Source organism: Scyliorhinus canicula, chromosome 16 (assembly GCF_902713615.1).
Source record: "Scyliorhinus canicula chromosome 16, sScyCan1.1, whole genome shotgun sequence".
NCBI lineage: Eukaryota > Metazoa > Chordata > Chondrichthyes > Carcharhiniformes > Scyliorhinidae > Scyliorhinus > Scyliorhinus canicula.
In genome coordinates, this window is record NC_052161.1 from 80,806,436 (window position 1) to 80,830,295 (window position 23,860).

General features: G+C 45.8%; 1 protein-coding gene across 2 annotated transcripts in view; it reads right to left on the reverse strand.

The window, feature by feature from the left end:
• The window catches only part of LOC119979557 (ATP-dependent RNA helicase SUPV3L1, mitochondrial-like), an 81,878-nt gene that overhangs the window by 22,645 nt on the left and 35,373 nt on the right, over positions 1-23,860 (reverse strand). For both annotated transcript variants that reach the window (XM_038821968.1, XM_038821969.1), the window contains one exon: positions 15,225-15,401. In XM_038821968.1, coding sequence (XP_038677896.1) covers positions 15,225-15,401 — 177 coding nt within the window. The remainder of the gene's footprint in view (positions 1-15,224; positions 15,402-23,860) is intronic.

Here is a 23,860-nt window from a genome sequence, read left to right on the forward strand (position 1 = left end):
CTCATTGAATGGCAGAGCAGGCTCGAGGGGCCAGATGGCCTACTCCTGCTCCTAGTTCTTATGTCTTATGTTTTAACTGACGCTGCTGCTGATCTGATTTTCCTGCAGTTCAATCTGGCTGTACAGAGAGAAAAGTCTTTACTTTGGATCTTTAGACAGAGTCCATCAGGTGAGAGAGAGAGAAAAACCAAAGCTGTGACCGTCCAGCTTCTGATCAAAGCAAAACTGAAAGCAAGATTAAACTCTCGTTGCCCTGCAGAACATTCCAGAACGGTCAGCACCAAGCAGCATTTAGCCTGGCAATTTTAAAACAACTCATAGAACATAGAACACTACAGCACAGTACGGGCCCTTCGGCACTCGATGTTGCGCCGACCTGTGAAACCATCTAAAGCCTATCTGACCTACACTATTCCATTTTCATCCATATGTCTATCCAGTGACCACTTAAATGCCCTTAAAGTTGGTGAGTCTACTACTGTTGCAGGCAGGGCATTCCACACCCCTACTACTCTCTGAGTAAAGAAACTGCCTCTGACATTTGTCCTATATCTACCACCCCTCAATTTAAAGCTATGTCCCCTCGTGTTGGTCATCACCATCCGAGGAAAAAGACTCTCACTGTCCACCCTATCTAACCTTCTGACTATCTTATATGTCTCTATTAAGTCACCTCTCAGCCTTCTCCTCTCTAACGAAAACAACCTCAATTCCCTGAGCCTTTCCTCGTAAGACCTTCCCTCCATACCAGGCAACATCCTAGCAAATCTCCTCTGAACCCTTTCCAAAGCTTCCACATCCTTCCTATAATGTGGTGACCAGAACTGCACGCAGTACTCCAGGTGCGGCCGTACCAGAGTTATGTACAGCTGCAGCATGACCTTGTGGTTCCGAAACTCAATCCCCCTGCTTATAAAGGCTAGCACACCAGATGCCTTCTTAACAGCCCTATTAACCTGGGTGGCAACTTTCAGGGATTTATGTACCTGGATGCCGAGATCTCTCTGTTCATCTACACTACCAAGAATCTTGCCATTAGCCCAGTACTCTGCATTCCTGTTACTCCTTCCAAAGTGAACCACCTCACACTTTTCCGAATTAAACTCCATCTGCCACCTCTCAGCCCAGCTCTGCAGCTTATCTATGTCGCTCTGTATCCTATAACATCCTTCAGCACTATCCACAACTCCACCGACCTTCGTGTCATCTGCAAATTTACTAACCCATCCTTCTATACCCTCTTCCAGGTCATTTATAAAAATGACAAACAGCAGTGGCCCCAAAACAGATCCTTGCGGTACACCACTAGTAACTGAACTCCAGGATGAACATTTGTCATCAACCACCACCCTCTGTCTTCTTTCAGCTAGCCAATTACTGATCCAAACCACTAAATCACCTTCAATTCCATACTTCCTTACTTTCTGCAATAGCCTACCGTGGGGAACCTTATCAAACGCCTTACTAAAATCCATATACACCACATCAACAGCTTTACCCTGATCCACCTGTTTGGTCACCTTCTCAAAAAACTCAATAAAGGTTTGTGAGGCATGACCTACCCTTCACAAAACCGTGTTGACTATCGCTAATCAACTTGTTCTTTTCAAAATGATTATAAACCCTATCTCTTATAACCTTTTCCAACATTTTACCCACAACCGAAGTAAGGCTCACAGGTTTTTGTGTTTAAACAAAGGAGATTACAAGGGGATGAGAGAAGAACTAGCTAAGGTAGACTGGGAGCTAAGACTTTATGGTGGAACAGTTGAGGAACAGTGGAGAACCTTCCAAGCGATTTTTCACAGTGCTCAGCAAAGGTTTATACCAACAAAAAGGAAGGACGGAAGAAAGAGGGAAAATCGACCGTGGATATCTCAGGAAATAAGGGAGAGTATCAAACTGAAGGAAAAAGCATATAAAGTGGCAAAGACTGCTGGGAGATTAGAGGACTGGGAAATCTTTAGGGGGCAACAGAAAGCTACTAAAAAAGCTATAAAGAAGAGTAAAAAAGAGTATGAGAGTAAACTTGCTCAGAATATAAAAACAGACAGTAAACGTTTTTACAAATATATAAGACAAAAAAGAGTGGCTAAGGTAAATATTGGTCCTTTAGAGGAAGAGAAGGGAGTTTTAATAATGGGAAATGAGGAAATGGCTGAGGAACTGAACAGGTTTTTTGGGTCGGTCTTCACAGTGGAAGACACAAATAACATGCCAGCGACTGACAGAAATGAGGCTATGACAGGTGAGGACCTTGAGAGGATTGTTATCACTAAGGAGGGAGTGATGGGCAAGCTAATGGGGCTAAAGATAGACAAGTCTCCTGGCCCTGATGGAATGCATCCCAGAGTGCTAAAAGAGATGGCTAGGGAAATTGCAGATGCACTAGTGATAATTTACCGAAATTCACTAGACTCTGGGGTGGTCCCGGTGGATTGGAAATTAGCAAACGTGACGCCACTGTTTAAAAAAGGAGGTAGGCAGAAAGCAGGAAATTATAGGCCAGTGAGTTTAACTTCGGTAATAGGGAAGATGCTGGAATCTATCATCAAGGAAGAAATTGCGAGGGATCTGGATAGAAATTGTCCCATTGGGCAGACGCAGCATGGGTTCGTAAAAGGCAGGTCATGCCTAACTAATTTAGTGGAATTTTTTGAGGACATTACCAGTGCAGTAGATAACGGGGAGCCGATGGATGTGGTATATCTGGATTTCCAGAAAGCCTTTGACAAGGTGCCACACAAAAGGTTGCTGCATAAGATAAAGATGCATGGCATTAAGGGTAAAGTAGTAGCATGGATAGAGGATTAGTTAATTAATAGAAAGCAAAGAGTTGGGATAAATGGGTGTTTCTCTGGTTGGCAATCAGTAGCTAGTGGTGTCCCTCAGGGATCCGTGTTGGGCCCACAATTGACATTGATGATTTGGAGTTGGGGACCAAGGGCAATGTGTCCAAGTTTGCAGATGACACTAAGATGAGTGGTAAAGCGAAAAGTGCAGAGGATACTGGAAGTCTGCAGAGGGATTTGGATAGGTTAAGTGAATGGGCTCGGGTCTGGCAGATGGAATACAATGTTGACAAATGTGAGGTTATCCATTTTGGTAGGAATAACAGCAAACGGGATTATTATTTAAACGATAAAATATTAAAGCATGCCGCTGTTCAGAGAGACCTGGGTGTGCTAGTGCATGTGTCACAGAAGGTTGGTTTACAAGTGCAACAGGTGATTAAGAAGGCAAATGGAATTTTGTCCTTCATTGCTAGAGGGATGGAGTTTAAGACTAGGGAGGTTATGTTGCAATTGTATAAGGTGTTAGTGCGGCCACACTTGGAGTATTGTGTTCAGTTTTGGTCTCCTTACTTGAGAAAGGACATACTGGCACTGGAGGGTGTGCAGAGGAGATTCACTAGGTTAATCCCAGAGCTGAAGGGGTTGGATTATGAGGAGAGGTTGAGTAGACTGGGACTGTACTCGTTGGAATTTAGAAGGATGAGGGGGGATCTTATAGAAACATTTAAAATTATGAAGGGAATAGATAGGATAGATGCGGGCAGGTTGTTTCCACTGGCGGGTGACAGCAGAACTAGGGGGCATATCCTCAAAATAAGGGGAAGTAGATTTAGGACTGAGTTTAGGAGGAACTTCTTCACCCAAAGGGTTGTGAATCTATGGAATTCCTTGCCCAGTGAAGCAGTTGAGGCTCCTTCATTACATGTTTTTAAGGTAAAGATAGATAGTTTTTTGAAGAATAAAGGGATTAAGGGTTATGGTGTTCGGGCCGGAAAGTGGAGCTGAGTCCACAAAAGATCAGCCATGATCTAATTGAATGGCGGAGCAGGCTCGAGGGGCCAGATGGCCTACTCCTGCTCCTAGTTCTTATGTTCTTATGTCTATAATTACCAGGGTTGTCTCTACTCCCCTTCTTGAACAAGGGGACAACATTTGCTATCCTCCAGTCTTCCGGCACTATTCCTGTCGACAAAGACGACATAAAGATCAAGGACAAAGGCTCTGCAATCTCCTCCCTGGCTTCCCAGAGAATCCTAGGATAAATCCCATCTGGCCCAGGGGACTTATCTATTTTGACATTTTCCAAAATTGCTAACACCTCCTCCTTTTGAACCTCAATTCCATCTAGCCTGGTCGACTGAACACGAGTGTTCTCCTCGACAACATTGTCTTTCTCCAGTGTAAACACTGACGAAAAATATCCATTTAACACTTCCCCTATCTCCTCTGATTCCACACACAACTTTCCACTACTATCCTTGATTGGCCCTAATCTTACTCTAGTCATTCTTTTGTTCCTGATACAGTAGTCCCCCGTTATACCGCGCTCCGCAATACCGCGGTTCGCGATATACCGCGGGGGGGGGCTTATGGACCCCAACTGTCAGTTGTGTCAATTTCAGCGGCCGGCTGATTATTTCAGTGAGAGCAGCTTCCCTCTCTGGATCAAAGTGAGCCGGCCGCTGAAATTGACACTGCCGGCTGCTCTCTCCCTCCAATCAGAAACATTAAAACTTAAAAGTTGGATTGGAGGGAGAGAGCAGCGGGCAGTGTCAATTTCAGCGGCCGGCTCACTTTGATCCGGAGAGGGAAGCTGCTCTCTCACTGAAACAATCAGCCGGCCGCTGAAATTGACACTGCCGAGGGGGGGGCGGGTGTTGGGGGGGGAGAAGAGGGGGGGCGGGTGTTGGGGGGGGGGTGAGGAGGGGGGCGGGTGTGGGGGAGATCCCCCTGTGGGTGTGGGGGAGACCCCCCTGGGGGTGTGGGGGAGAGAGGGTGGACCTGCGGGTGTTGGGGGAGAGAGGAGGGCCCTGAGGGTGTTGGGGGAGAGAGGGTGGGTGTGGGGGAGACCCCCCTGGGGGTGTGGGGGAGAGAGGGTGGACCTGCGGGTGTTGGGGGAGAGAGAGGAGGGCCCTGCGGGTGTTGGGGGAGAGAGGGGGGCCCTGCGGGTGATTGGGGGGGGAGAGGAGGGGGGCGGGTGTTGGGGGGGGGGGGAGAGGAGGGGGGCGGGTGTGGGGGAGACCCCCCTGTGGGTGTGGGGAGATCCCCCTGGGGGTGTGGGGGAGAGAGGGGGGCCCTGCGGGTGTTGCGGGAGAGAGGGGGGCCCTGCGGGTGTTGGGGGGGGGAAGAGGTGGGGGGGCGGGTGTTGGGGGGGAGCGGGTGTGGGCGAGAGAGGGGGGCCCTTCGGGTGTTGGGGGGGGGGGGGAAGAGGTGGGGGGGCGGGTGTTGGGGGGGAGCGGGTGTGGGCGGGTGTGGGGGAGACCCCCCTGTGGGTGTGGGGGAGACCCCCCTGTGGGTGTGGGGGAGACCCCCCTAGGGGTGTGGGGGAGAGAGGGTGGACCTGCGGGTGTTGGGGGAGAGAGGAGGGCCCTGCGGGTGTTGGGGGAGAGAGGAGGGCCCTGCGGGTGTTGGGGGAGAGAGGAGGGCCCTGCGGGTGTTGGGGGAGAGAGGGGGGCCCTGCGGGTGTTGGGGGACGGGGGAGGAGAGGGGGGGGGAGGGGGCGAGCCGGAGGGTGTGGGGGGGGGGCGAACGGAGGGTGTGGGGGGAGAGGGGGCGAGCCGGAGGGTGTTGGGGGGGGGAGAGGGGGCGAGTGGGAGGGTGTGGGGGGAGAGGGGTCTAGTTGGAGGATGTGGGGGGAGAGGGGGCAAGCCGGAGGAAAAAAAAAGAAATTGACACTGCCGGCTGCTCTCTCCCTCCAATCAGAAACATTAAAACTTAAAAGTTGGATTGGAGGGAGAGAGCAGCCGGCAGTGTCAATTTCAGCGGCCGGCTGATTTCAGTGAGAGCAGCTGCCTTCTCCGGATCAAAGTGAGCCGGCCGCTGAAATTTTAATTGGATCCACGATGGGGGTTTTAAATTTATTTAAAAATCTATGCTAGCGCTTCCCATTGTGGGTCTACGGGGGTCTGACCTCTCCCCCCGCCCCCCCTAGACTCACAATGGGAAGCGCATGCATAGATTTTAAAATAAATTAAAAACCCCCATCATGGATATCCCCGGCTCGGATACAACGCGGGTGGCTGTCTTGGACCCCAACACCCGCGTTATAAAGGGGGACTACTGTATACCTATAGAAAGCCTTAGGGTTTTCCTTGATCCTATCCGCCAACGACTTTTCGTGTCCTCTCCTCGCTCTTCTTAACTCTCCCTTTAGGTCCTTCCTGGCTAACTTGTAACTCGCAAGTGCCCTAACTGAGCCTTCATGTCTCATCCTAACATAAGCCTTCTTCTTCCTCTTGACAAGTGCTTCAACTTACTTAGTAAACCACGGTTCCCTTGCTCGACAACTTCCTCCCTGCCTGACAGGTACATACTTATCAAGGACACGCAGTAGCTGTTCCTTGAAAAAGCTCCACATTTCGATTGTACTCATCCCCTGCAGTTTCCTTCCCCATCCGATACATCCTAAATCTTGCCGAATAGCATCATAATTGCCTTTCCCCCAGCTATAATTCTTGCCTTGCGGTATATACCTATCCCTGCCCATTGCTAAAGTAAACATAACCGAGTTGTGATCACTATCACCAAAGTGCTCACCTACATCTAAATCTAACACCTGGCCGGGTTCATTACTCAGTACCAAATCCAATGTGGCATCGCCCCTTGTTGGCCTGTCTACATACTGTGTCAGAAAACCCTCCTGCACACATTGCACAAAAACTGACCCATCTATAGTACTCGAACTATAGTATTTCCAGTCAATATTTGGAAAGTTAAAGTCCCCCATTACAACTACCCTGTTACTCTCGCTCCTGTCGAGAATCATCTTTGCAATCCTTTCCTCTACATCTCTGGAACTATTTGGAGGTCTATAGACAACTCCCAACAGGGTGACCTCTCCTCTACTGTTCCTAACCTCGGCCCATACTACCTCAGTAGACGAGTCCTCAAGCGTCCTTTCTACCGCCGTAATACTTTCATTGATTAACAATGCCACACACCCCCCCCCCTCTTTTACCATCTTCTCTGTTCTTACAGAAACATCTAAATCCTGGAACCTGCAACAACCATTCCTGTCCCTGCTCTACCCATGTCTCCGAAATCGCCACAACATCGAGATCCCAGGTACCAGCCCATGCTGCAAGCTCACCCACCTTATTCCGGATGCTCCTGGCGTTGAAGTAGACACACTTCAAACCAGCGTCCTGCTTGCCGGTGCCCTCTTTCGAACTTTCAACCCTATCCCTGACCTCACTCCTCTCAACATCCTGTACACTGGGACTACAATTTAGGTTCCCATTCCCCTGCTGAATTAGTTTAAACCCCCCCCCCCGAAGAGCACTAGCAAATCTCCCCCCCGGGATATTGGTACCCCTCTGGTTCAGGTGAAGACCATCCTGTTTGTAGAGGTCCCACCTACCCCAGAATGAGCCCCAATTATCCAGGAAACCAAAACCCTCCCTCCTGCACCATCCCTGTAGCCACGTGTTCAACTCCTCTCTCTCCTTATTTCTCACTTCACTAGCACGTGGCACAGGTAACAACCCAGAGATAACAACTCTGTTTGTTCTAGCTCTCAGCTTCCACCCTAGCTCCCTGAATTTCTGTCTCAAATCCCCATCTCTCTTCCTACCTATGTCGTTGGTACCTATGTGGACCACGACTTGGGGCTGCTCCCCCTCCCCCTTAAGGATCCCAAAAAACTCATTGGCCATCAGCCAAGTCCATCAAGTGGTGTCATCACTGTGATGTCAGGCCAAACAGCACATCCTGGTGGAGTTTCCTGCAGTTCACTTTAAAGACATAGGTCCCATTAATTGTCCAGGTATAAACATTGAAATATCAGAACAACAGAAATTAAAAGGGACAGACGGGGATTAACAGGAGGATCCTTGCACCATTTCTAAATCGTTTATATAAATCAAAAAGTGCAAGAGTACCAACACTGAGCCCTGGGGAACACCACTTTCAACTTGTTTTCCAGTCTGAGAAATGCACATCTATTCCAACACTTTCTTTCCAATCTCTCAGCCAATTTCTAATTAATGCTGCCAAAGATCCATCAATCACAAACATTTCTAATTTGCTAACCAACCTGCCATGTACACCATATGAAATGCTTTATGAAAGTCCAAGTATACAACATCTGCAGCACTACCGTCATCGACTGCATGTGTCACCTCGTAAAATAACTCATCAGAAATTCGTCAGACATGACCTGCCCTTGACAAAGCCATGTTCACGGTCTGGTATTGTTATGGGCCAGGGTTTAGAGAACCCCAAAGTGTATCATGGAGTTCACCTGACCCACAACTTTTAATAGATTGTGGTATGGGAAGCGCACGGCCCACTCTGCAGGTGTGGTACAGCAGAAATGGAAAAGTATTTTTTAAAGCAAAACAATGTTTATTCTATGAATTCAAGTTAACCTTTTCAAAACATACAGTGAACATCTTAGCAACCATCAATTCAAATACAACCCCCAAAGAATACAACACTAAGTAATACGACACTAAGTAATCCTTAATAACTTCCCAAACAACATCCAGAAGACAAAAGAAACACCTTTCAACAGAAGCACATTAGGTTTACATCGACTACTGAGATAATTTATAATTCTGAATTCACCAAATGATCAAGAGATAATCTTTTGATGGCAGAGAGAATAGCAGTACACCTGCCTGGTCTGGCTTCAGCTGCAACACTGAAAACGAAACCAAAAACACTCTGCAGCAAACAGCCTAAAACGAAAGTAAAAAGCTGACAGACAGCCCAGCTCCACCCATTCTCTGACATCACTGCAGTAATAAACACCCATTTCTTAAAGGTACTCTCACTACAGATATTTATATACACACCCACTTATAAACACCCATTTCTTAAAAGTACTCTCACATGACAGTATTAACTTATTTTTCTCCAAGTATATATTTATCTCATCCCGTATTATGGCCTCTATCAGTTTTCCTCTATTGATGTCAAGCTGACAGGTCTGTAGTTTTCTGGGTTATCCGTTGCCCCTTTTTTAAACAATGGCGTCACATTTGCAATCTTCCAGTCCCCCAAGACAAATCCTGTGTTCAGGGAGGCCTGAAAAATTTCAATCAACAGTGCGCAATATGCTCCCTTACCTCTCTCAGCATTCTAGTATGCATCCCGTTCGGGCCTGGCGACTTCTTTACCTGGAGTGCTGCCAGCCTTTTTAGCACCTCTTCTTTATCGTATACTATACTGCTCAGTTCCTCAGCATCCACACTTTCAACTGAGCCACTGTCACCATCTTCTACTTTGGTAAAACAGAAGCAAAGTACTTATTTGGTACCTCTGCCAGTTACATTCGCACTACACAGTGCCAGGCAATGACTATCTCCTACAAAAGAGGATCTAATCACCGCCCCTTAATGGCATTACCATTGCTGAATCCCCCACAATCAACATCCTGGGGATTACCATTGATCAGAAACTGAACTGCACTAGCCACATTAATACTATGGCTACCAGGGCAGGTCAAAGGATAGGAATCCGACGGCAAGTAGCTCACCTCCTGACCACCCCAAAGTCCACCAACCACAAGGCACAAGTCAGAACTGTAATGGAATACTCTCCTGGATGAGTGCAGCTCCAATAACACTCAAGAAACTCAACACCATCCAGGACTAAGCAGCCTGTTTGAATGCTCCTCCTCCCAAAAACATCCAAACCCTCCACCACCGCCGAACAGTGGCTGCCATGTGTACTATCGACAAGATGCACTGCAGTAACTCACCAAGGTTCCTCAGACAACACTTCCAAACCCACGCCACTACCATCTAGAAGGACAAGAGCAGCAGATATCTGGGAACCCCACCACCTGGAGGTTCCCCTCCAAGTCAAGTCAATCACCACCCTGACTTGGAAACATATCGCCGCTTCTTCACTGTCGCTGTGGCAACAATCCTGGAACTCCCTCCCAAACAGCACACTGGGTGTACCTACACCACATGGACTGCAGCTGGTTCAAGAAGTCAACTCAGCACCACATTTTGAAGGGCAACGAGGGATGGGCAATAAATGCTGGCCTAACCAGCAACACCCACGTCCCGTAAATGAATTTTAAAAAGTGAGCAGTTTATCCTGCTTTTCCCTTATGGACCCCACTCTATCCTTCCCTAATCTTTTACTATCAATATGCTTGAAGAACATTTGGCTATTTGTTTTAGCGCAGCCTGTCATCCTTTCCTCATGCTTCCTCTTAGACTTCCTTATTCTAGCTTTAGCCTCCTGCATTTGAGATACTCTTCCTGATTTTCATTGCTATTATTATTCCGGCATGTATCATCTTTTTCTTCCTTGTTTTCTCCTCAATAACCTTAGTCATCCAGGTTGAGGTAGCTTTGGATAATCCGTCTTTATTTCTCATGGGTATGTACCTAGCTTGCACCGTATTCATCTCTCTTTTGAAACGCTCTCATTTTTCATCCACTGTTTAATCCACCAAAATACATTTCCAATCAACCTGCTCCAGTTCAACTATTAGATGTCTAAAATCTGCCTTTTTCCAGTCTGGGATCTTAATCCATGATTGATTTTATCCTTTTCCAACTTATTATATTATGATTGCTATTTCCCAACATCTCCCCCACTTTGATATTCTCCACCTGGCCTGCCTCATTTCCTCGGACCAGATCCAGCACAGCTTTCTCCCTGGTAGGGCTGGAAATGTACAGTTCCAGAGAGTTCTCTTGTACACACTGCAGTAATTTCTCCCCTTCACTTCCCCACACTTTACCCTTCTCCCAATCTACAACCCTACTTGATTATCCGACAGATTTCCATAAACTGCCTAAGAATGCTCTCTTCTCCTTCCTCCCCACTCTTCGGAGGTCTATAATAAATACCCAACAAGGTAACCGCTCCCTTTCACCTTGAGAGCTGGATACTCAGCGAGACCTTGGTGTCCTCGTGCATCAGTGGCTGAAAGCAAGCTCACAGGTACAGCAGACAAATGCTATGCTGGCCCTCACAGCAAGAGGATTTAAGTATAAGAATAGAGATGTTTTACTGCAATTGTATGGAGTATTAGTTGGGCCAGACCTGGAATAATGTGCAGAATTTTGGTGTCCTTATCTGAGGAAGGATGTTCTTGCTATGAAGGGAGTGCAGCGAAAGTTTACCAAGATGATTCCTGGGATGGCGGGACTGTCATAGAAGGAGACAGTCCTTCTATGTCCTAGCGTCTGGGTTGACCAGATCGTTTGTGATGTGCACACGTAGGAATTTGAAGCTGTCAGCAATCTCCACCTCAGCACCATTGATGCAGGCAGGGGTATGTACGATACTTTGCTTCCTGAAGTCAATGACCAGCTCTTTAGTTTTGCTGACATTGGGGGACAGATTGTTGTTGTCACACCACACCACTAGGTTTTCTATTTCCATCCTGTACTCTGACACACCTGGTAGATTCAGAAAGAATTTTCCTGATGGTGGGGAAGTCCAGAACTAGGGGTCATAGTTTGAGGATAAGGGGTAAATCTTTTAGGACTGAGGTGAGGAGAAATTTCTTCACCCAAAGTGTAATGAATCTGTGGAATTCACTACCACAGAACGTAGTTGAGGCCAAAGCCATGTGTAATTTCAAGTAGGAATTAGATATAGCTCTTGTGGCTAAAGGGATCAAGGGATATGGGACGAGGGGGGGAGGCGGGATCAGGGTATTGAACTTGATGATCAGCCATGATCATGATGAATGGTGGAGCAGACTCGAAGGGCCTCTCTCCTATTTCTATTCTCTATGTTTCTATTTCCTGTTTCTCACCTCCAACCATATAGATTCTGAGTCAGGAATTGCATCGCATTCAAGGGCTGTGATACTATCTTTGACCAAGACAGCTACACCTCCTCCCTTTTCACTGACCCGGTTTCCACTAAAAACCTTAGAACCTGGAATGTTAAGTATCCAGTTCTGTTCTGGCTTGAGCCACATTTGTGTCAATGCTCCTATGTCATTATCCCCTCGACCATTTCTGTTTCCAGCTCCCCAATTTTGTTCACTTACTCCATGCATTTACAGGCTGCCCTCATCTCTTTCTTGTCCTCTGAGAAGCGACCATTTCTTTGTTCACTGTCAACACTCAAGCCTTTCCCCACTTTCTTTTCCCTGTTCCCCATCTTCCTTCCTTTGCCCTCACTGATAGTTCTAAAACTAAGCCCATTAATTAAACCACCTCGCCTTTAAAAATTTAAATCTACCCCACTACACTATTTACTCTCTCGGCCCGGAGATTAGTCCCATTTCAGCTCAGGTGAAGCCCACCTCTTTCCCAAAATGATTCTAATGTTCCAAAAATCTAAACCCCTCCCTTCTCCACCATCTCTCAAGCCACACATTTACCTCCCTGATCTGCATAAATAGAACATAGAACATTACAGCGCAGTACAGGCCCTTCGGCCCAAGATGTTGCGCCGTCCTGTGAAACCCCTCTAAAATCCCTCTACACTATTCCCTTATCGTCCATATGCCCATCCAATGACCATTTGAATGCGCTTAGTGTTGGCGAGTCCACTACTGTTGGAGGCAGGGCATTCCACGCCCTTACTACTCTGAGTAAAGAATCTACCTCTGACATCTGTCCTATATCTATCTCCCCTCAATTTAAAGCTATGTCCCCTCGTGCTGGACATCACCATCCGAGAAAAAAGGCTCTCACTGTCCACCCTCTGATCATCTTGTATGCCTCAATTAAGTCACCTCTTAACCTTCTTCTCTCTAACGAAAACAGCCTCAAGTCCTTCAGCCTTTCTTCATATGATCTTACCTCCATACCAGGCAACATTCTTGTAAATCTCCTCTGTACCTTTTCCAATGCTTCCACATCCTTCCTATAATGTGGCGACCAGAACTGCACACAATACTCCAAATGCGGCCGCACCAGAGTTTTGTACAACTGCAACATGACCTCATGGCTCCGAAACTCAATTCCTCTTCCAATAAAAGCTAACATACCGTACGCCTTCTTAACAACCCTCTCAACCTGGGTGGCAACTTTCAGGGATCTATGGACATGGACACCGAGATCTCTCTGCTCGTCCACACTACCAAGAATCTTACCATTAGCCCAGTACTCTGCCTTTCTGTTATTCCTTCCAAAATGAATCACCTCACACTTTTCTGCATTAAACTCCATCTGCCACCTCTCAGCCCAGCTCTGCAGCTTATCTATGTCCCTCTGTAACTTATAACATCCTTCTGCACTGTCCACAACTCCACCGGCTTTAGTGTCATCTGCAAATTTACTCACCCATCCTTCTACACCCTCCTCCAGGTCATTTATAAAAATGACAAACAGCAACGGCCCCAAAACAGATCCTTGTGGCACACCACTAGTATCTGGACACCAGTCAGAGCATTTCCCATCAACCACCACTTTTTGTCTTCTATCAGCTAGCCAATTTCTGATCCAAACTGCTAAATCACCCTGAATCCCATGCCTCTGTATTTTCTGCAATAGCCTACCGTGGGGAACCTTATCAAACGCTTTACTGAAATCCATATACACCACATCAACTGCTTTACCCTCATTCACCTGTTTGGTCACCTTCTCGAAGAACTCAATGAGGTTTGTGAGGCACGACCTACCCTTCACAAAACCATGTTGACTATCTGGTGAAGTTGTGGTACAGGTAGTATTTCTGAGATTACTATCTTGGAGGTCCTGCGTTTCAACTGTTGAAACGGGTCCTGCAAGACCTTCAAAGCTGTCCCTCCCTGTGTTGCTGGTTCCTACATGAACTGCATCCTCTGGAACCTTTCCAGAAGTTCGATCAGCCGATCCATTATCTCTAAAACCCTTGCACCCAGGAGGTAACACATCATTTGGGATTCACAATCTCAGCTGCAAACTAGACTGTCTATCACTTGGACTATTGAGTGACCCACTACTACCACGTTTCTAATCTGCCTACCAGCTTCCCTCTCTTTTCCCAGATCAGCTCAGGCATCGTGGTACTATGTTTTCCCCTCGGGTCATCTATGCTTGATTCAGTTGTGTTGCTCACTTCATAGACAGCTCAAATTTCATAACTGTAAGACAACTCTAAAGGAGTCCCCGAACTTTTGTCTCTTTCCTTTTCAATGAATGGTCACCCACTTTCCTACGCTCTTGCCTGTCTATCACAATGTGGAGTGATCACAACTGTTCCAGAAACCCCTCTCCCTCTTGTCTGGTGCGCAGTGAAGAGAATCGCTGCTCCAAATCAGCCACATGTCGTTCAAGGACTGCTACCCTCTGGCAATTCATGCAGATGTGACCATCTTGGATGCCTTGTAGATCCAAAACCTCCCACATCTTGCATGCTACACACACATCATAAGATTTCCCAGAGTCCCTGCCATCCTTACTATCAAGATGATGCACAATGCTGAGGCTCTGGTGTTTCTAAGCTAAATATTATCCAATGGAAAAAAAATTGTGCTTTGAAAAAATATTTTGCTGTCCTGCCTGGCCTGTAGTCCACACTGGTCATTCAGAGTTGTTTGTTTTTCTAAACCTTGACTGGTTTCTCACTGTTAGTTTGATCGTCCCCTCTCCCCACTTCTGATTTGTATATTCTCTAATGCTTTACTTCTGTATATTAATGGATAGATGTATTATACATTTAAATAATGTTATTATTCTACTTCACAGAGTTCTCCAACAGTCGGTGAGTCATTCTGAAGAAATTTCCTAGCGTAATGCGAATACAACAAAGCCAATAGACTGATTACTGGCATCTTCAATGTGGTGTCGGAGTGGCCCTGCTATTGCTGTTCAGAGTGTTAAAAAATACAACTTGCCTCACTAGTAGCACTCCTGCCCCCCGATTCAGAGGGTTGTGAGTTCAAGACCAACCACATAGGGTGACTGTGTGCTGTAATGTTAGAGATGCTGTCTTTTGAATGATGTTTCTAACTTGGGCTGAGCCGCTTTGTCAGGTAAATGTAATTGTACCTGCTGCACTAATCGAAGAACAGCAGAGATGTTCCCTCTGGCCAATATTTCGCCCTCAATCAATATCACTGAACTTTCTCACAATTACTTTGCTGTTTGTTGGAGCTTGTCATGCCCAAACTAGTTGCTGCATTTCCCAAAGTACAACAGCATCTGCACTTCAGAAATGTACTCCACTGGCAGCAAAGCTGTTATATATAAATTCAAATTCTTTATTTAATACTGTAACGGTTAAGCTACAGAGGGTCTGACAGCATGAGAGGGAGCATGATCCCATTCAAGGAAAAGATTGTGAACAACATACCTTTAAAAAGGAGGTGCAAACAAAGGGATGCTTCCTGTTGATTGGTGCAGTGCAGAAGACATATCGCACACGGAGGTTCAGTGGGATGTGCTGAATCATGTCAGCCAGGAATTTGAAATCATCAATATTGCACACAAAATATAGTCCATCTACCTGCGACAGGCTGACAAATATATCCTGCAAATTAGAGAAAGGACCCGTAAAAAATAATCTGTAGAGAAGTAGCCAGTAAATAAACTGTTTTTGTTACACCACCCTGGGCTAGGGCGCATTCATTTCCATCTGGAGTCAATCTGGAGTCACAATACAAGTGAATTAACCAATAATTTTTAGAAAATACCTGAAGTCATTGGCCCTTGGCTGCCCAATAATTACAGTCATCAGGTTTGTAGATTTAAACACAATTACTTTTTTATTTTTAGCATGAACTAAATGAGATATGCAGCAAATACAACTGGTCAACTATCATCTAATTTCTAATGCACACACACACAGACGTGAAGAGAATCATAGAATCCCTACAGTACAGGAGGCCATTCGGCCCATTGAGTCCGCATTCACCCTTCGAATGAGCACTCTACCTATATCCACCCCGCCCTATCACATAACCCTGGAACCTGACCTAACCTGCACATCCCTGGGCAATGGAAAAAAAAGTTATGATGAGAGATTGGACAGAAGGATAATTTTCCTTGCAGCAGAGAAGACTGAGGGGGGACATGATTGAGATGTATAAAATTATGAGGGGCATAGATAGAGTAGACAAAAACAAACCTTTCCCCTTGGTGGAGGGGTTAATGACTTGGGGGCATAGATTTAAGGTAAGGGGCAGGGGGTTTAAGAGTGGATGTGAGGAAAAATCTTTTTACCCAGAGGGTGGTGAGAGTTTGGAATTCGCTGCCTGAAAGTGTGGTGGAGCCAGAGACCCTCATAATATTTAAGGAGTGTTTAGATGTGGGAGAGCAATAGTTAGAGGGGATTCGATTGTAAGGGGAATAGGTAGGCGTTTCTGTGGCTGCAAATGAGACTCCAGGGTTGTATGCTGCCTCTCTGGTGCTAGGGTCAAGGATATCTCGGAGCGGTTGCAGGACATTCTAGAGGGGGAAGGTGAACAGCCAGTGGTCATGGTACACATTGGTATAAACAACATAAGTAAAAGGGATGAGCTCCTGAAAGCAGAATACAGGGAGTTAGGAAGAAAGTTGATTACTACCAGTGTCACGTGCTAGTCACAATAGAAATAGCAGATGTATCGATGAATACGTGGCTGACAAGATGGTGTGAGGGGGAGGGTTTCAGATTTCTGGGGCATTGGGATGGATTCTGGGGGAGCTGGGACCTATACAAACTGGATGGCTTACAGCTGGGCAGGACTGGAGGGGTACTTGCTAGAGCAGTTGGGGAGGGTTTAAACTAATATGGTATTGGGGCTGAAAACCTATGTAAGGATTCAGAGCAGGCAGAATCAAGAACAAGAGGAAAAGAGCAAGGAGAATAAGAAAAGTAATAGGCAGAGAAATCAAGGGGCTGTATCAGAGAATGACACTGTAAAAAATAGTAGGGACAGGACAAGAGAGATAGAGGAGCAGATATGCAGGTAGATCTTGGAAAGATGCATAAACAATAGGGTTTTCGTGGTGGGTGATTTTAACTTTCCCTATTTTGACTTACTGCTAAAGGCATGGAAGGAGCTGAATTTGTGAGGAGCGTCCAGGAGGGTTTCCTGAAACAATATGTAAGTAGCCCAACTCAGGGAGGAATGAGCCCGGCCAGGTGATCAAAATTTCAGTAGGAGATCATTTCGGGAACAGTGATCATGGTTCTGTAAGTTTTAAGCTGCTTATGGAAAAGGACAAGAGTGGTCCTCAGGTGAAGGTGTTAGTCAGGGGGAAGGCTAATTACAACAGCATTAGGTATGATCTGGAGAGTGTTGACTGGGTGTGGCTGTTTGAGGAAAAATCAACATCCGGCATGTGGGAGGCTTTCAAATGTCAGTTGATTAGAATTCAGGACCGCCATGTACCTGTGAGGACGAAGGATAAGGGTGGCAAGTATAGGGAACCCTGGATAATGAAGGATATTATGAATCTTGACAAAAAGAAAAAGGAAGCACTCGTCAGGTCTAAAAGGCAAAGGACAGATGAAGCCCCTGAATAATATAAAGCAGGTAGGAAGGAGCTTAAGCTAGGAGTTAGGAAGGCTAAAAAGGGTCATGAAATGTAATTGGCAAACAGGATTAAGGAAAATCCGAAGGGGTTTCCTACATATGTAATGAGCAAGAGGGTAGCCAGAGAAAGGGTTGGTCCATTCAAGGATTTTAGAGGAAATCTACGTATGGAAACAGAGGAAATGGGAGAGGTACTAAATGAATACTTTGCCTCAGTATTCACCAAAGAGAAGGACTTTTCTGAGTCATGTTGATATTAATAGAGGTGATGTTGGGCATCTTAAAAAGTATTAAAGTAGATAAGCCCCCAGGGCCTGATGGGATTAACCCCAGAATACTGCCGAGATGGAAGGGAGGAAATTGCCGGGGCCCTGACAGTAATCTTTGTATCCTCATTGGCTACAGGTAAGTACAGAGGACTGGATAGGTATATGCCGCAAGGCAAGAATTATAGCTGGGGGGAAAGGCAATTATGATGCTATTCGGCAAGATTTAGGGTGCATAGGATGGGGAAGGAAACTGCAGGGGATGGGTACAATCGAAATGTGGAGCTTTTTCAAGGAACAGCTACTGCGTGTCCTTGATAAGTATGTACCTGTCAGGCAGGGAGGAAGTTGTCGAGCAAGGGAACCGTGGTTTACTAAGGAAGTTGAAGCACTTGTCAAGAGGAAGAAGGAGGCTTATGTTAGGATGAGACATGAAGGCTCAGTTAGGGCACTTGAGAGTTACAAGTTAGCCAGGAAGGACCTAAAGGGAGAGTTAAGAAGAGCGAGGAGAGGACACGAAAAGTCGTTGGCGGATAGGATCAAGGAAAACCCTAAGGCTTTCTATAGGTATATCAGGAACAAAGAATGACTAGAGTAAGATTAGGGCCAATCAAGGATAGTAGTGGAAAGTTGTGTGTGGAATCAGAGGAGATAGGGGAAGCGTTAAATGGATATTTTTCGTCAGTGTTTACACTGGAGAAAGACAATGTTGTCGAGGAGAATACTCAGGTACAGTCGACCAGGCTAGATGGGATTGAGGTTCACAAGGAGGAGGTGTTAGCAATTTTAGAAAGTGTAAAAATAGATAAGTCCCCTGGGCCAGATGGGATTTATCCTAGGATTCTCTGGGAAGCCAGGGAGGAGATTGCAGAGCCTTTGTCCTTGATCTTTATGTCGTCTTTGTCGACAGGAATAGTGCCGGAAGACTGGAGGATAGCAAATGTTGTCCCCTTGTTCATAAGAACATAAGAACTAGGAGGAGTAGGCCATCTGGCCCCTCGAGCCTGCTCCGCCATTCAATTAGATCATGGCTGATCTTTTGTGGACTCAGCTCCACTTTCCGGCCCGAACACCATAACCCTTAATCCCTTTATTCTTCAAAAAACTATCTATCTTTACCTTAAAAACATGTAATGAAGGAGCCTCAACTGCTTCACTGGGCAAGGAATTCCATAGATTCACAACCCTTTGGGTGAAGAAGTTCCTCCTAAACTCAGTCCTAAATCTACTTCCCCTTATTTTGAGGCTATGCCCCCTAGTTCTGCTGTCACCCGCCAGTGGAAACAACCTGCCCGCATCTATCCTATCTATTCCCTTCATAATTTTAAATGTTTCTATAAGATCCCCCCTCATCCTTCTAAATTCCAACGAGTACAGTCCCAGTCTACTCAACCTCTCCTCATAATCCAACCCCTTCAGCTCTGGGATTAACCTAGTGAATCTCCTCTGCACACCCTCCAGCGCCAGTACGTCCTTTCTCAAGTAAGGAGACCAAAACTGAACACAATACTCCAGGTGTGGCCGCACTAACACCTTATACAATTGCAACATAACCTCCCTCGTCTTAAACTCCATCCCTCTAGCAATGAAGGACAAAATTCCATTTGCCTTCTTAATCACCTGTTGCACTTGTAAACCAACCTTCTGTGACTCATGCACTAGCACACCCAAGTCTCTCTGAACAGCGGCATGCTTTAATATTTTATCGTTTAAATAATAATCCCGTTTGCTGTTATTCCTACCAAAATGGATAACCTCACATTTGTCAAGAAGGGGAGTAGAGACACCCCTGGTAATTATAGACCTGTGAGCCTTACTTCGGTTGTGGGTAAAATGTTGGAAAAGGTTATAAGAGATAGGGTTTATAATCATCTTGAAAAGAACAAGTTGATTAGCGACTCAACACGGTTTTGTGAAGGGTATGTCATGCCTCACAAACCTTATTGAGTTTTTTGAGAAGGTGACCAAACAGGTGGATGAGGGTAAAGCGGTTGATGTGGTGTATATGGATTTCAGTAAGGTGTTTGACAAGATTCCCCATGGTAGGCTATTGCAGAAAATACGGAAGTATGGGATTGAAGGTGATTTAGTGGTTTGGATCAGTAATTGGCTAGCTGAAAGAAGAAGTTGATGGCAAATGTTCATCCTGGAGTTCAGTTACTAGTGGTGTACCGCAAGGATCTGTTTTGGGGCCGCTGCTGTTTGTCATTTTTATAAATGACCTGGAAGAGGGTGTAGAAGGATGGGTTAGTAAATTTGCAGATGACACGGAGGTCGGTGGAGTTGTGGATAGTGCTGAAGGATGTTATAGGTTACAGAGGGACATAGATAAGCTGCAGAGCTGGGCTGAGAGGTGGCAGATGGAGTTTAATGCGGAAAAGTGTGAGGTGGTTCACTTTGGAAGGAGTAACAGGAATGCAGAGTACTGGGCTAATGGCAAGATTCTTGGTAGTGTAGATGAACAGAGAGATCTCGGCATCCAGGTACATAAATCCCTGAAAGTTGCCACCCAGGTTAATAGGGCTGTTAAGAAGGCATATGGTGTGCTAGCCTTTATCAGTAGGGGGATTGAGTTTCGGAGCCACGAGGTCATGCTGCAGCTGTACAAAACTCTGGTGCGGCCGCACCTGGAGTACTGCGTGCAGTTCTGGTCACCACATTATAGGAAGGATGTGGAAGCTTTGGAAAGGATTCAGAGGAGATTTACTAGGATGTTGCCTGGTATGGAGGGAAGGTCTTATGAGGAAAGGCTCAGGGACTTGAGGTTGTTTTCGTTAGAGAGGAGAAGGCTGAGAGGTGACTTAATAGAGACATATAAGATAGTCAGAGGGTTAGATAGGGTGGACAGTGAGAGTCTTTTTCCTCGGATGGTGATGACCAACACGAGGGGACATAGCTTTAAATTGAGGGGTGGTAGATATAGGACAGATGTCAGAGGCAGTTTCTTTACTCAGAGAGTAGTAGGGGTGTGGAACGCCCTGCCTGCAACAGTAGTAGACTCACCAACTTTAAGGGCATTTAAGTGGTCACTGGATAGACATATGGATGAAAATGGAATAGTGTAGGTCAGATAGGCTTCAGATGGTTTCACGGGTCGGCGCAACATTGAGGGCTGAAGGGCCCGTACTGCGCTGTAATGTTCTATGTTCTAATGTTGTTCCATTGTTTAAGAAGGTAGCAGGGATAATCCAGGAAATTACAGGCCGGTGAACTTTACACCAGTGGCATGGAAATTATTGGAAAAGATTCTTAGAGATAGGATTTACTCACAGTTGGAAACAAATGGACTTATTAGTGATGGACAGCATAGTTTTGTGAAAGGGAGGTCGTGCCTCACTAATTTGATCGGGTTTTTGAGGAAGTGACAAAGGTGATAGATGAAGGAAAGGCAGTAGATGCTATATACATGGACTTCAGTAAAGCCTTTGACAAGGTACCTCATGGTAGACTGGTACAAAAGGTGAAGTCACGCGGGATCAGAGGAGAGCTGGCAAGTTGGATACAGAACTGGCATGGGCACAGTAGCAGTAGACGGGTGCTTTTCTGAATATAAGACTGTGACTAGTGGTGTTCCACAGGGATCTGGGGACTTTGTTGTTTGTAGTGTATATAACTGATTTGGAAGAAAATGTAGCTGGTCTGATTAGTAAGTTCGCAGACTACACAAAAATTGGTGGAGTTGCGGATAGTGAAGAGGATTGACAGAGGATATGAACTGGTTGGAGTCTTGGACAGCGAAATGGCAGAAGGAATTTAATCCAGACAAGTGTGAGGTAATGCACTTTGGAAGGTCTAATGCATGTAAATGGTAGAACTCGAGTACTGACCGGCAGAGAGATATGGGCGTGCATGTCCACGATTACTGAAAATGGCAACGCATGGTTGACGGGCAGCACGGTAGCATAGTGGTTAGCACAAATGCTTCACAGCTCCAGGGTCCCAGGTTCGAATCCCGGCTTGGGTCACTGTCTGTGTGGAGTCTGCACGGTCTCCCCGTGTGTGCGTGGGTTTCCTCCGGGTGCTCCGGTTTCCTCCCACAGTCCAAAGATGTGCAGGTTAGGTGAGTTGGCCAGGCTAAATTGCCCTCAGGGTCCAAATTGCCCTTAGTGTTAGGTGGGGTTACTGGGTTATGGGGATAGGGTGGAGGTATGGGCTTGGGTAGGGTGCTCATTCCAAGAGCCGGTGCAGACTCGATGGGCCGAATGGCCTCCTTCTGCACTGTAAATTCTATGAAATGTGCAATCTATGAAATGTCGATAAGGTGGTCAAGAAGGCATACAGCATGCTGACCTTCATCGGTCGGGACATCGAATATAAAAATTGGCAAGTCATGTGGGCCTTAGTTAGGCCTCATTTGGAATATTGTGTACAATTCTGGTCGCCACACTACCAGAAGGATGTGGATGCTTTGGAGAGGGTACAGAAGCGGTTTACTTGGTATGGAGGGCATTAGCTATGTAGAGAGGTTAGATAAACTCGGTCTGTTCTCACTGGAACAACGGAGGTTGAGAGGTGACTGACAGAGGTCTACAAGATTATGAGTGGCATGGACAGAGTGGATAGTCAGATGCTCTTTTCTAGGGTAGGAGAATTAAGTACTGAGGGGGGACATAGGTTTAAAGTGCGTGTGGAAAAGTTTAGAACAGATGTGCAAGGCAAGTTTTTTTTAACAGAGTAGGTGGTAAATATATGGAACACGCTGCCTGGGGAGGTGGTGGGAGCAGGTACGATAGCGGCATTTAAGGGACATCTAGACAAATATATGAATAGGGTGGGAATGGAAGGATACGGACTCCGTCAGTGCAGACAGCTTTAGTTTTGGCAGGAACCATGGTCGGCGCAGGCTTGGAGGGCCGAAGGGCCTGTCCCTGTGCTGTATTGTTCTTTGATCATTAAAAGGACTAGCCTTAAGATTTTGTACCTGAACAGGTGGAGCATTCAAAATAAAATGGACGAACTAGTTGCACAAATACACGTAAAGAGGTATGATATAATTGGGATTACGGAGACATGGCTCCACGGTCACCAAGGTTGGGAACTAAACATTGAGGGCTGTTCCGTTTTTAGGAAGGACAGACTGAATGGAAAAGTTGCATTGTTGATTAAAGACATTGACACAATATTGAGGAAAGATATTAGCACAGATGATATGGAATCTGCGTGGGTCGAGTTAAGAAACATTAAGGGGCAAAAAACATTAGTTGGGGCAGCATACAAACTACCAAACTGCAGTGGTACTGCTGGGAATAGCATTAGACAGGAAATCAGAGCTGCATGTGATTAAGGAACACCTGTAATTATAGGTGACTTCAATTTGCATATAGATTCGGGGTGAGCCAAATTAGTCACAGTGTAATAGATGAGGAAATTCTGGAGCATGTAAGGGATGATTTTCTCAACCAATATGTTGAGGAACTAACAAGGGAGGCCATCTTGGACTGGGTGTTGTGCAATGAGAAATGATTAGTTGGCAATTTAGTTGTGAGAGAAGCCTTGGGGATGAGTGACCATAATATGATAGAATTCTTTATCAAGGTGGATAGCAAGTTAGTTGATTCTAAGACCAGGGTCCTGAACCTCAATAACTATGGTGTACTGAAGCATGAGCTGGCTATGGCGAACTGGGGAACATTACTGAAAGGAATGACAGTGGACAAACAATGGCAGGCATTCAAGAAACAACTAAGTGAACTCCAAAATTTGCTTATTCATATTTGGCAAAGAGTAGAAAGTAAGCCAAACCATGGCTTACAAGGGAAATTACAGATAGTATTAGATTCAAAGAAGAGACATACAAATTAGCAACAAAAAGCAATAGACCCGAGAATTGGGAACAGTTTAAAATTTAGCAAAGGCAGACCAAGGGGAAAATACAATTTGAAAGTAAGCTAGCGGGGAACATAAAAACTGCCTGCCAAAGTTTCTATAGGAATGTAAAGAGAAAAAGATTGATAAACCCTAATGTAGGCCGCTTTACAGTCAGAAACGGGGGAATTCATACCAGGGAACAAAGAAATGGCGGAGGAACTAAATTTCTACTTTGCTTCTGTCTTCACAAAGGAAGACATGAATAACGTACTGGAAGTTCTGAGAAATACAAGTTTTAGTGAGGAGCAGAAGGAAATTAGTATTAGTAAAGAAATGGTATGGGGGAATTAATGGGTTTGAAGGCAGATAACTATCCAGGGCCTGATAATCTTCAT